This window comes from Gouania willdenowi, chromosome 5 (assembly GCF_900634775.1).
Source record: "Gouania willdenowi chromosome 5, fGouWil2.1, whole genome shotgun sequence".
In the NCBI taxonomy this organism is placed as follows: domain Eukaryota; kingdom Metazoa; phylum Chordata; class Actinopteri; order Blenniiformes; family Gobiesocidae; genus Gouania; species Gouania willdenowi.
Genome location: NC_041048.1, coordinates 39,962,759 through 39,975,077, shown reverse-complemented (window position 1 = coordinate 39,975,077; position 12,319 = coordinate 39,962,759). Strand labels below are relative to the sequence as shown.

Genomic DNA, 12,319 nt, shown 5'->3' with positions numbered 1-12,319 from the left:
CCAACCTGTGAAGCCTTTGATGAGCTCATGAATGGGAGGGACGGAGTCAGTGGGAGGCTGAATAATACAGAGAGGGGGGTCATTTATCATTAAGAGAAAAGCATTCCTGCCTTTTGTTCTCAAGTGGAAATTTAACCAATCAGAGTTTGTGTCTCGGCCGCTCACGAGCAGAGGTGTAAAGAATAATGATTGGAGTTATTTGTGTTTAAGGGGTCATTTTGTGCATTTTTATTGTACTTTTGTGCTTCATTTTGTGTAATTTGGTGTGTGTTTGGGGTCATTTTGTATGTTTTTTGAGTCATTTTGTGCATTTTTGTTTTTGTTTTGTATTTTTTGTTGTCATTTTGTGTGTTTTTGTTGCCATTTTTTGTATGTTTGGAGTCATTTTGTGTATTTTTATTGTAGATGTGTGCTTGATGGGTAATATTTTATTTTGTCATCATTTTTGTATTGTATCTTTTTGCTTTTATTTGTGTATCTTTGTTGCCATTTTGTGTCTTTTTTGTTTTTTTGTGCATTTTTGCTGTAGTTTTGTACCTATTTGTTGTCATTTTGTGTGTTTTTGTTGCGTTTTTGTGTACAGTATTTTAATTGTGGTTTTGTGCTTGATGGGTCATTTTGTGTATTTTTTTTTTGGTAATTTTTGTTGTTTTTTACCTTTTTTCGCAGTATTTTTGTATTTTTTTGTCCATTTTGTGTTTTTTTTACCTTTTGTTTATTTTTTTTGTTTTGTACCCTTTTGTTGTCATTAGTGTTTTTGTTGTGTTTTTGGAGTCATTTTGTGTATTTTAAGTGTTGTATTGGGCTTGATGGGTCATTTAATGCCTTTTTGTGTTTTTCTATTACCATTTTATGTATTTTTGTTGCCATTTTGTGTGTTTTTGTGGTCATTTCTATTGTTTTGTCGCTTTTTGCTGTCATTTTGTGTTTTTTTTGTTGTTGTTTCGAAACTTTTTCGTTGTCATTTTGTGTGCTTTTGGAATACGAGCAAAAAGAAAGGAAAAAAAAACACAATGAAAGAAAAATACCACAAAAATCCACAAAATACCAACAAAAACACACAAGTTGACAGAACCCATAAAAGCAACTCAGTTACAGTCATTTGAGTATTTTTAATCTGTTATCTCTGCTCATAAGAAGCTGGATCAGCAGCAGGGGTAGCAGAGGGGCGTGGCTTATAATTACCATATCCATCACCTTCATCTTTCCCGCTGGGCTGAGAAAGACGAGTGTGTGGATCCTTTAATGTGTGTGCACAGTGTGCCGCTCTGACATGTTTGAATGACGTTTGTCTTTGTTTATGTGTGAGTTATGGGGCGGAGACGATGGGCGTGTGTTCAACGCTGGCCACTGTGAAGGAATGTACGTCCATTCAGCTGCTGTCAGACGCAGCCATTCACACTTAAAGTCATAATAAATCTCAGGTGTCGCTCTTTCATTCTAATCATTGGTCTCAGAATGTCTGACGGCGTCTAAACCAGTGGTCCTTAAACTTTTTTGGCTCTAGTCCCCTTTTTCTTTATTGCTGAATCCAAGTCCCCCCTTTGTACGACTTTTACATTTTGTGAGTGATAACACATTTCAAAGAATCTTATTTTTGGTTCCCAAACTTTTTTGTGGATCGTGACCCCATTTTGATATGAAGAATTTATGGTGACCCCAAAGACAGTTTTTTTCTAGAATTAGTTTTTTTGATCATGTTTGAGCTCAGGTTTTTCTTTTTTTTTTTTTTTTTTTACTGTATTTTAGTTGAGCTACATTTATATTTCACAAAGTGAAAGTATAGAAATGCAGTTTTTTTTTAAATTGTGTTGTTTTAATTTAAGAAAAAGAATAATCATTGAAACAGACATTTATCTCAACCTAATCCACCAAGTGAAACTCCTTGTACTGTTTTTAAACTGTATTTGACAAATAAACTGACTGATCCAGGCGACCCCACATGGGTCTCGACCCCAAGGTTGAACAACACTGATATAGTGGCTCCTGAATAGATTGATTTCTATCATTTTTTTTATTATTTCCATTCATCTCACACCTGGAGTGGGACAAGACTGATACTTTATTTCTCTCTCTCTCCCTGTAGTGCCATCGCGTACTCTTAGGCTGGGTTTGGGTCAATTATAATTGCAATCGCATAATTGATAATTAATTACAATTATGGCGTAATTATAATTGTAATTATAATTTTAAAAATCTCTTGATGTCCTAATTGTGGTTAAATTGTAATGGAGTTTAGATAATTGACTTTGTAAATTTAATTGCCATGAAAATTGTATTAAAAATGGTCCATTATAATTTAATGCAAAACTGGGGAACCATGTTTCAGTTCTATGTACAATTCTACTCATATGTGTTTAACAATTATTAAAATACGTTTCATATCAGGCTTTCCCACATTTTACTATTTTATTTTTTTTTTTTAAATCTAGTGTATACTGACACAAAAAAGGATCAAACGCCCACCCCAAAAATATTGAAACCTATATTTTCATTGATTAGGAACCCTAACAAGGTCATCAATAGATAGGGAAGAAATATTTGTTTTTAGTGTATTTACAGCTGATTTAGGGCCTGTTATCATAAGGGACCCTGCCCCTAGGGGTACACACACCCCCATTTGAGATTTGGTCTAAAAGGTGTGAACGTCAGAAGAGTTTTGCTGAACGCACTGAACACTCGCCGTCATCGACTTAAAGTGAAGAGTTTAAAGAGACAGAAATGAAGACTAGAGCAGTCTGTGGATTGGAGGATTATCCTTTAGTCAGAGAGCGATGAGAGAGTGAGACGGGATTCTAAGGAGCTGCTGATAGGTGGAGATGATGAGTGTGTGTGTGTGTGTGTGTGTCACAGACAAGGGGACGGTTCAGAAGGTCATCGTGCTGCCTCGAGACGACCTTCAGACTGAGGAACTGGTTCTGGAGGAGGTAGAAGTTTTCAAGGTCAGATCTTTCAAATCAGTCACTCCAGCTTCTTCTGTTTTTGTTGTTTATCTATTATATATATATATATATATTATATACTGTTTCCTTCCTCAGGTTCCCACACCTATAACAACAATGAAGATCTCATCTAAAAGGGTACGACCAACATAATAAAGACTAAACTCAAATCACGTCTCAAAACCCACATGTTCAAACAAGCCACTCACTCTGATTTCCATCCACCACACTGCAAAACTTCTTTTTATAATTGGTTTTTGTAAAATCCTACATCCTTTTTAAATCTCAAATTTTATGTATTATATTTACTGCTTTGTAATTCTATGTTTTTATTGTTGCTTTTTAACTCTGCTTGTAAGGTGTCCTTGGGTTTTTTGAAAGGCGCCCATAAAATAAAATGCATCATTATAATTTACAATACAATGCAATGGTAATCATAAAGATAATACACATTGCCTATCCTTTTTTAATATTTTTTAATAATGTATATGCATACACACAAACATACATAACCATATACATACACACATACATAAGAAAATTATATATATATATATAATTTTCTTATGCATGTTTCTTATATATAAATTAGAAATAAATTAACCCAAATTAAGTCTCTAGTACATTGGGTAACATGAATGTGGTAAAGGGACAACAGTAGCATTTGGAATGATAACATGAACAAATAGATAATACTAATAAAACAATAGTAAAAAAGAAATACAAAATATATAATAAATAATGTAATAAATTAATACAAACACCAATATTGAAAATGTATGTTAATGAGATCAAGTAATAATAAGTGGGGTCAAATTCTTCATAATAATACCAGCAAGTTTATTATGTTTTCTCTTTTGACTAATATGTTAAGGTTTCATTTACATCTTGTTTTCAGGAAACTTCCTATACAGAAGATTATGTTTCTAAACTTGTGGAAAACTTTGGCACAGTTGTGTTTATTATTATCACCACACTTGCTGCAATTGCAATTATTTCTGCTTTTTTAGCCTTCCATACTGAGAATGGGCTTTATATTTGATATTTGGGTGGACTACAGATTTCTGTATTTAAAACAAGATTTATATATATATATTTCAAAAAATTTCACATCATCTGTAACCACTAAGGATCCTACTTTAATCTGAACAAAAATGATCCGTGTAGGTGATGTAGAAGCTTGAAATACATTATTTGTTATGGGTACGTGATTTTCTGAGAAAAATAACTAGGGCTTAAGAGGTTAAAGGTCACTTCTAATTATAACTGTTTTTAACACTGATTTCCATCCTTTCTTCCAACAGCAACAGCTGTATGTGTCCTCAGTGGTGGGTTGACCCAGCTGGCTCTTCATCGCTGTGACGTGTACGGTGAGGCGTGCGCTGACTGTTGTCTGGCCAGAGATCCATACTGCGCCTGGGACGGAAAATCCTGCTCACGTTACTGCCGCCTCCCAGAAGAGGTGAGGAACCAATAGCACCAACAACAACACTAACCACAACAACACTTGGGCCAACAACACCAACAACAACAACACTAACCACAACAACACTTGGGCCAACAACACCAACAACACCAATAGCACCAACAGCACCAACAACACCAATAGCACCAACAGCACCACTAACACACCAACAACACCAACAACACCACACAACAACAACCAACAGCACCAACAACACCAACACCAACCAATAGCACCATCAACACCAATAGTACCAACAGCACCAGAAACACCAACAGCACCATTAGCACCAAACAGCATCAATAGCACCAGTAGCACCAGTAGCAACAACAGCACCAATAGCACCAACAACACCAGCAGCACCAATAGCACCAACAGCACCAAAAGTACCATTAGCACCAATAGCACCAACAGCACCAATGTTGAGTTCTTTTTTTCTGGATTCAATGCATTTTGAGGACCCTAAACACTAGTGCAAAATTGACCACAGCAATTAAACGGGTTTAGACTGAAGTAAAGTAGAAAAATTGCTCATAGCACCAAATCTCCTCTTTGACTGATATTGTCAGTTATTTGGATCAATGATATTGATCATGGTATATCATTATTCACACTTTAAAGGCTTGGAAGAACTATCTATTCCCATTAATAACCATATAGTAGGTCACAATGTATGGACAACTTTATAGAATTGCAATAAAATGCATAATATGGATCTGATCCTGGTGAAACTCTGTGCGGTTATTGGAGAAAAAACTCATCATAACTGAGTCAATTTCAGATAGGTCGGTCAATGACAATCAAGATATGAACTTTTTAATTTTGCCAATGACTAGAAAAAATTATTATTTTTATTTTGTTTTTTAAATTGATCCAGAATCAGTTTATTGATTTAGATTTCTACAAAATGTAATGGAATCTTCCATGGCTTGAGCTCTATCTTTGGCTAAAGTTGTGTCACAATCTGTTAAGTACTTTTGACTCAATCTTGCTAATAGACAAACAAATAAATAACTAAATAATACATGCCAGTGAAAAAATTACATCTCCTTGGCGAAGGAAACAATTTCTAAAAAAAAAAAAAAACTTCACTTTTGACAATGATTTTCCACCACAAATAAATGCCAGTAAACTTTCTACTAAATATCTTTTTTATTTACTTGCAGGATTTTCTTTTTTTTTGTACTTGAAGTAATGTGTAAAACATGCTGTATTTTGTTTGATTGGTACATGTGTTATTAGCAAAATCAAATGCATTAGTTTTCTATTGACAAACCACAAAAAGAATAGTTGTGCGTTAGTAAAACTTGGTGTCATTTGACAAACCACAAATAATTTGACTCCATAAATAACGGTGGTGGATTGTTGTTCGGGCTTAAGCTAAATTAATGCTAGTTGAGTTCTGTAATCCTGGATGGCTTTGAATGGCTTGCGGTTGCTTTATGCATTTCTTCTTTTCTTTTCGGCCCCACTGGTCGGACCCCTTCAGACGGAGCCGGAGGCAGGACGTGAAGTATGGGAATCTATTCGTCAGTGCAGAGGTTTCAACTCTAACGGTAATAAAACCATTCCTTCACCTTCTCTATGAACTCAGAGAGTTTAGCTCTGGAGCTAAACGCACTTTGATTTGCCACGATTGTAATCTGACTTTTAAGGAGCACATAGGATTAAAGGTGTTGGTTGCCATGGAATGGTTTCTTTTCTTTGCGCTGCAGCCAATAAGAACACTCTGGAGATGGTGCAGTACGGCGTGGAGGGGAGCAGCACCTTCCTGGAGTGTCAGGCCCGCTCTCCACACGCCCTCATCAAATGGCATCCTGCAGAGAGACAACAGTGATCGCAGGAAAGAGGTGAGCTGCACTCACCATGTCTTTACATGCTGAAAAATATCTCTTATTACTCATCTCTTACAAAATAAATGCACTTACAAAGTGTAGGATATGTTTTAATTCTCTAATTTAATCAATAAGCAAAGTAACTCAAATAGACTTCTACTTAGTCCTGGTATGGATGTGAGGAGAGATACTAAAAATATTATTTTATTTTTATTATTCAACAACAAAAAGAACTAACAGCACACATTCTCACTTTTAGCTTTTTTATGTCTCTAATAATGTTTCAAAATGCATTTTTCCAAGTTGACATGTATGCTTTATCATGGTCCGAGGTGTCCAAAACGTGGCACACCATCCATCGGCCCACGCAGAAGTTTAGAAAAACTTGGCTCCAAACATAAAATGTGCTGTGACTGCACTTTCTGGTTCTAACAGTAGGTGGAGCTGCTTTGGCCAATGAAGGCAAGCTATACAACAAACAAAATAGATTTAAGAAGAAAATTCAACCAGGAACAACCCGTTTGTACACAACGCCTAAAGGGACAGGCAAAAAATGATGAAGGATCTCGCAAAACCAGGGCAAGCAAAAAAGTAAAGTAAATTAGTTTCAGAAAGGTTGGTGACCCCTGGTCTAGTTATTGTCTCTAAAAAAATGTACTTAACAAAAACTGATAAAAATTTTTAGTCGAGAAAACAAACCGTGGTGAGAACAAAGATGATTTAGTTCAGCAGTTTAGCTTTTCTCAGCACTCACACAACCCATGGGACCACAGTCATCTGGGTTCACTAATGGATATAGTTGTGTCATCTGCGTAGCTAATAATCAACCTTATAGTTCTGTCGAATTTTTTCTAAATTAGCCATAGTCTAGTTATAGTCACTTAAAAAAATGTAGTTAACGATTACTGACCAACACTTTTAGTCAAAAAAATGAACCTTAGCTGCGTTTCCATTATAGTTTTTCGCAAAATAAAAGCAATATTTCTAAATGTTGACAATGTATAATTGCGCTTTGAACGTGTTTCCATTGAAGGTTGTTTTGGAGCCTGATAACTCTAGTGAAATCTCCTTTGTTGTTTCACTAATAATTTTTAAGTATAATGCTAAGAAAAGTCTGTGACTAGGTACGTCACATTATGTGACGTATAATTGCAGAAAAACTTTTTATTGAGGTTTTGCGACACATTTCAACATAGAAATGTCTGAAAAACCTCCTCTTGGAAGGGTAAAAACTCTTTATCGATTTTTTATATATTTTTTTCCATTACCAGTTTTATTGCGTTATATTGATTTTGCGCATTTCCAACAGTAATGGAAACCTAGCTAGTGATGAGAACAAAGAGGCTGGTTCCAAATGCACATGAATGACTTTCTCCACATGTTCTCCTCTCTCTGTAGATGCGTTCTGACGGTCGAATCCTAAAGACGGAGCAGGGCCTCCTCCTGCGCTCTCTGCAGCTCTCCGACTCGGGCATGTACCAGTGCACGGCCACGGAGAAGAACTTCAAACACACGCTGGTCAAACTGCAGCTGGTGGTTCTGTCCAGCCGGGCGGTCAACGGCGCGCTGGTGGAGAACGGAGGACTGGTTTCCTCCCAGTGGACCCCCAGCGCCGGCCAGTACAAGGATCTGCTTACCATCCTGAGCCAGCCGGAGATGAGCCTGATCAACCAGTACTGCCAGGACTACTGGCAGTACGGAGACCCGCTGCTGGGAAGCCTTAAAGCCAACGACCTCAAGGAGCTCAAGGAGCAAAAGAAGCCTCGGAACCGCCGGCACCACCACGGGGGCGGAGTCGACGATGAGGACCAGGATGAGACATGAGAAGCCCCCCCCCCAGTGTGTGTGTGTGTGTGTCTTCCTGTCATGCGCCCCCTACTCCGATAGAAACTAGGAAAGACTTGATATCATTAAAAGAAAAAAATCTACTACACACCAGTAAGAAAAAGAACTGAAAACCAGAGGCTTCCACATCCAGTCAGAACAACAAGTAAACAACACCCAGTATTTATTGTAGGTTGTACATAGTACCATTCTGTGGATTTCTTTGTACTTACAGAAAAGAAAAAAGAAAAGAAACGCTCTTTGTGTATAGGTACCTTTGGGGCAAATATTGTCATTATTGATGTTGTTAATTTTATTGTTGCTGTTACTCACGTGACGACAGCCGATGGCGTTCTGGCCAGCGGGGGCTGAAAAAAGCTTTGTGTCGCAGGGAAATGAGCGGATGGTACAAGGTGACGGGGTCTTTTTTTGTGTTTGCTTGCGTTGACTTGATGTTTGGACTTGACTCTGGACACTCGAGGAGATGCAGCCTCTTCCTCGTGGCGTGTGGAAATAGATTTCCCGTTTCTGAGGGACTATGGACATGGTCAAGGTTGTATGTGTGTGTGTGTGGGGGGGGGGGGCTGAACAAGGGACTGCTGCAGTTGGATAAATGGTGCTTGCTGTTTGTTATTCTCCCTCTGAATGCTTCTTTTTTTTTAAGGAGAAAATGTAAAATACTGCGACATACCAGCGTGTGGCACTAATTATGACTCGTAATTTGCTTAAAGGGTACAAGTACCCTTTAAGTGGAAATGTGTATAACAAATAATGTGTTTAATGTATTACCAACAAGCAAAATATGTACACAAAAAACACATTAAAAGGACTTTTTAGAACTATTTCATACCTTGGGACATAAACTATGGAGAGTCGCCATTTTGGTCAGGATATGACACACTTTCATTGTTTCCTGTGGTCCAGTTTCTGAACAGTGGTGGAGTGTAAAGCCAATGGTTGCTATAACAACAAGAGAAAAAACCAGCAGAAACGTTTATTTTGTGTCTTTAAGCCAAATAATGACACAAAGTCAGAGATATGGGGTAGTATGTGAGGACCACATAAAGCTGAGCTGCTATGAGAGGGATCTGTGGGCTAAGCTAATAGTCTAGGCTAAGCTAATGGGCACCAAGCCAGAGTTATGTCTGAAACTAGACAGAATTCCTTCACAGAAAGTCTCAATGCAGCTTGTAAACATACTTCAGGGGTGTCAAACCAATTTTGTCCAAGGGCCACATACGACCCAGTTTGACCCTTACATGGTCCAAACCCCAAAATTGGTCAAAATTCTTAGACTTTGCAATACATTTTCTGGAAGTTTGCCAGAATTCTCTGGGATATTTTTTTCAGATTTTTCCAGGTTTTTGAAAATAATTGTGATTTAATATTACTGTAAATATTGTAGTACTGCAACCTCCATCGTATTTCATCTACAACTTATGATATTTTATAAAAAGTCCTGTGTTTGCTGTATTTTTTTAGTTCAAACAAAATCTTCCTGTGGGCCGGACTAGATGCTGTAACGGGCCCAACTTGGCTCGCAGACCTTGAGTTTGACACGTGACATACTTGTTCAGAGCTCTACTAGGTTTCTGCTTACAGGGATACTATGGTGGGGTGTCATGGTACTAACCGCATCCCCACCACTTTGTTCCCTCTTATTTCTTTGTGGCTAAATGATGAACTCGGTCAGGAGAACTTACCTGTTGGTTCGGACGCTGTCAGGTGCTGATACTTAGAGGTAGTGCAGCATCGTCCCGTCAATGAACAGATATTGAGCCTTTCACGCAGCGTTCATCGTAGTTGCTAATCATATTTGTGCACTTCCAACTCCTAATTACTCAGCCATGGCTCGTTTCTGCTGCTAACAACTATCACTGAAGGGCAGGTTACAGGAAAACTACACTTCCCACAATATAAACAGACCTGTTACACCTCTACCTCCCACAATGCACAAGGTATAAAATTGTTCTAAAAAGTCCTTTTGATGTGTTTTTTAAAAAAAATACATATTTTGTTTATTGGTAAAACATTAAACATATTTTTGTTCTATACATTTCCACTACAGGTAATAAGGAAAAATATGGAAAAAGGATGTTAACAGTGAATTAAACGTTGTTCAGAGTGACACTGAGGTGCAATAAAAGTGTCAAGGCTTTTGTACAAAGGGCATTATTGTGTTTTGTTTTATTTTCAAGGGCCCTCGAATGGGGCCAAAAGCAACAAAAAGTATAAGCACATTCAGGAAGAGACGCAGCTGGTTTTTGGATTGGAAATGTTACCAATAACGATGAATTCCAGTCTTATCTGAAGAAGATCTGCGTGAATCAGGCAGCGGTAGTTTTAGTAGCTAACATCAACAGAACAGTGTAACAATGTTGTGACTCGAACCAAAAATAATTAAGTATCCAAAAGCTGGCTTTCATTGTGTGCATGAACCTGTGTTTGTACTGTAATTCTACGTGCTTTTTTTGTTTGTTTTCTTTACTTTATTAAATGGGTGTAGAGTCAGTGACGTTGAGAAAGTGGATGCTTTAAAGACGCCATTGGAGGTTTAAGCACACAGGCCTGATTTTAAGATGTAAAAAGGGCTTCGGACAAGTCGATAATATGGATTATTTCAGCAATATTTAGCACTACTCACCCTGATTATTCTTCAAAACATATCATGATGTCGAGTTGGAGAGAAAGTCTCACGGCAAGGTCTCAAATAAGCTTTGGTTCTATTTCTTTAATGCATTTTATATAATTTAGTGACAATTTATCAACTTTTTTTATCATCATCAGCAAAAAAACTGGTAAAACACGTCCATAATTCATAATTTAAACATTGGTTTCCGTGTTTTCTCCAAATGTGGCAAACATCCAAACCTCTGATGATCTCATTCTGCAGCGAAAAGGAACTTAGAATGCTCAAAGGTTGTAAATCTTTTTTTTAAAACATGTAGTTTTTGTGTTTTGTTTTGTTTTGTTTTTTTAAATCATCCACCTGTGTCGGGGAAAAAAGGAAAAAATAAAAACTACAAAACGCACAGAGGTGATGTTATTGTAATGACTTTGTGTACAAAAAAAATGCTCCAGTGTTCCTTTTCTCATTGTTGTGACTAATAAATGAAAGCTCTATATTTTATAAGAATGGAATGCTCACCTTTTCATTGTGATTGTCTTAATGCTGGATGTTTTCTATGTTCTGCCCAGAACTCTTTGGATCCTTGGAATAAAGTTGAAACTGCCAAAAAAAAAAGACGAACCTTTGTGTATATTAGTTAAAAAATAGAATCGTCCAATGGGTTTCTTCAGCTTTGTGTTTGATTGATGTGAAACAAATAAATAAAAAAAAAAAATCTTTAAACAAACCCATTAAACCAGAGGTTCTCAAACTGGGGGCACGGGAGTGGCCTTGCAAAGTATTAAGTATTAAAAAATAGATTATTTTTTTCTTTGCACTCAAAGTATATCACTGTTTTTTTTTTAAATTTTTGTTCTTTGAAGTTTGGTCACAATTTTTACTATTTTCAAAAAAAGTTAAGTTTTAAGTTCTCTGTTTTAATTTATAGTATAAAAGTTTCAATATAAAACATGTTTTCTTTATGCAACACAATCATTTTTATTTTGGACCACAACTTTAGGTTATTTCACTATTCGTGAATATTGAAAATCCTTTACATGAGGCAATTGTAGCGTGTCGCTGTGTTTCATAATCATAAAATACATAACATTTACTGATTCTCACATAAACAAATACAGTACAGTGTGAAAAAGGAACGCAAAAAAATTGCTAAACTGAAGCTAACTTAAAGAAACCAGGAACTTAATTCATTCTAACAGACTTCCATAATGACACAGGGTAAAGCTTTATATCTGCACCGGCCAGCTAACAAATAATTAAAGGGGGAATACAAACTTAATCATTTATAATATTTACAACTAAACTAATTAAACAAATTATCCAAATGAAACCATATAAATAATCAAACATCCAAATAAAAGCTAAACTAGAATTTAATATATTCCTAAAAAAACACTCAAATATAAAGAACAGATTGCAGCTTACTCTCCCCCCAGTGGGTCCATGAGGTGGTTTAACCCACTTTAGCTCCGCCCTCTATAAAGGGGTCATCTTGGGCAGTGCATTTCCTTTAGGAGCTGTTGGAGAACTGCACATCTAAACCTCATGGTGAGTTTTAATTTAAAGCAAACATTAGCAAACTGTTTGTCAAATTGCATGCGCTCAACTTTATCAACTGTTCAAT

The 12,319-nt window shown here is 36.7% G+C and overlaps 1 protein-coding gene across 1 annotated transcript in view; it reads left to right on the top strand.

The window, feature by feature from the left end:
- The window catches only part of LOC114463009 (semaphorin-3F-like), a 112,700-nt gene extending 103,363 nt beyond the window's left edge, over window positions 1-9,337 (top strand). Inside the window, 10 exon segments of the mRNA XM_028446210.1 lie at window positions 2,854-2,942; window positions 3,039-3,080; window positions 4,247-4,274; window positions 4,277-4,386; window positions 4,388-4,404; window positions 5,897-5,928; window positions 5,931-5,963; window positions 6,123-6,220; window positions 6,222-6,257; window positions 7,641-9,337. Of these exon segments, the coding sequence (XP_028302011.1) occupies window positions 2,854-2,942; window positions 3,039-3,080; window positions 4,247-4,274; window positions 4,277-4,386; window positions 4,388-4,404; window positions 5,897-5,928; window positions 5,931-5,963; window positions 6,123-6,220; window positions 6,222-6,257; window positions 7,641-8,066 (911 nt within the window). The 3' untranslated portion in view covers window positions 8,067-9,337.
- The last annotated feature ends 2,982 nt before the right edge of the window (window positions 9,338-12,319 follow it).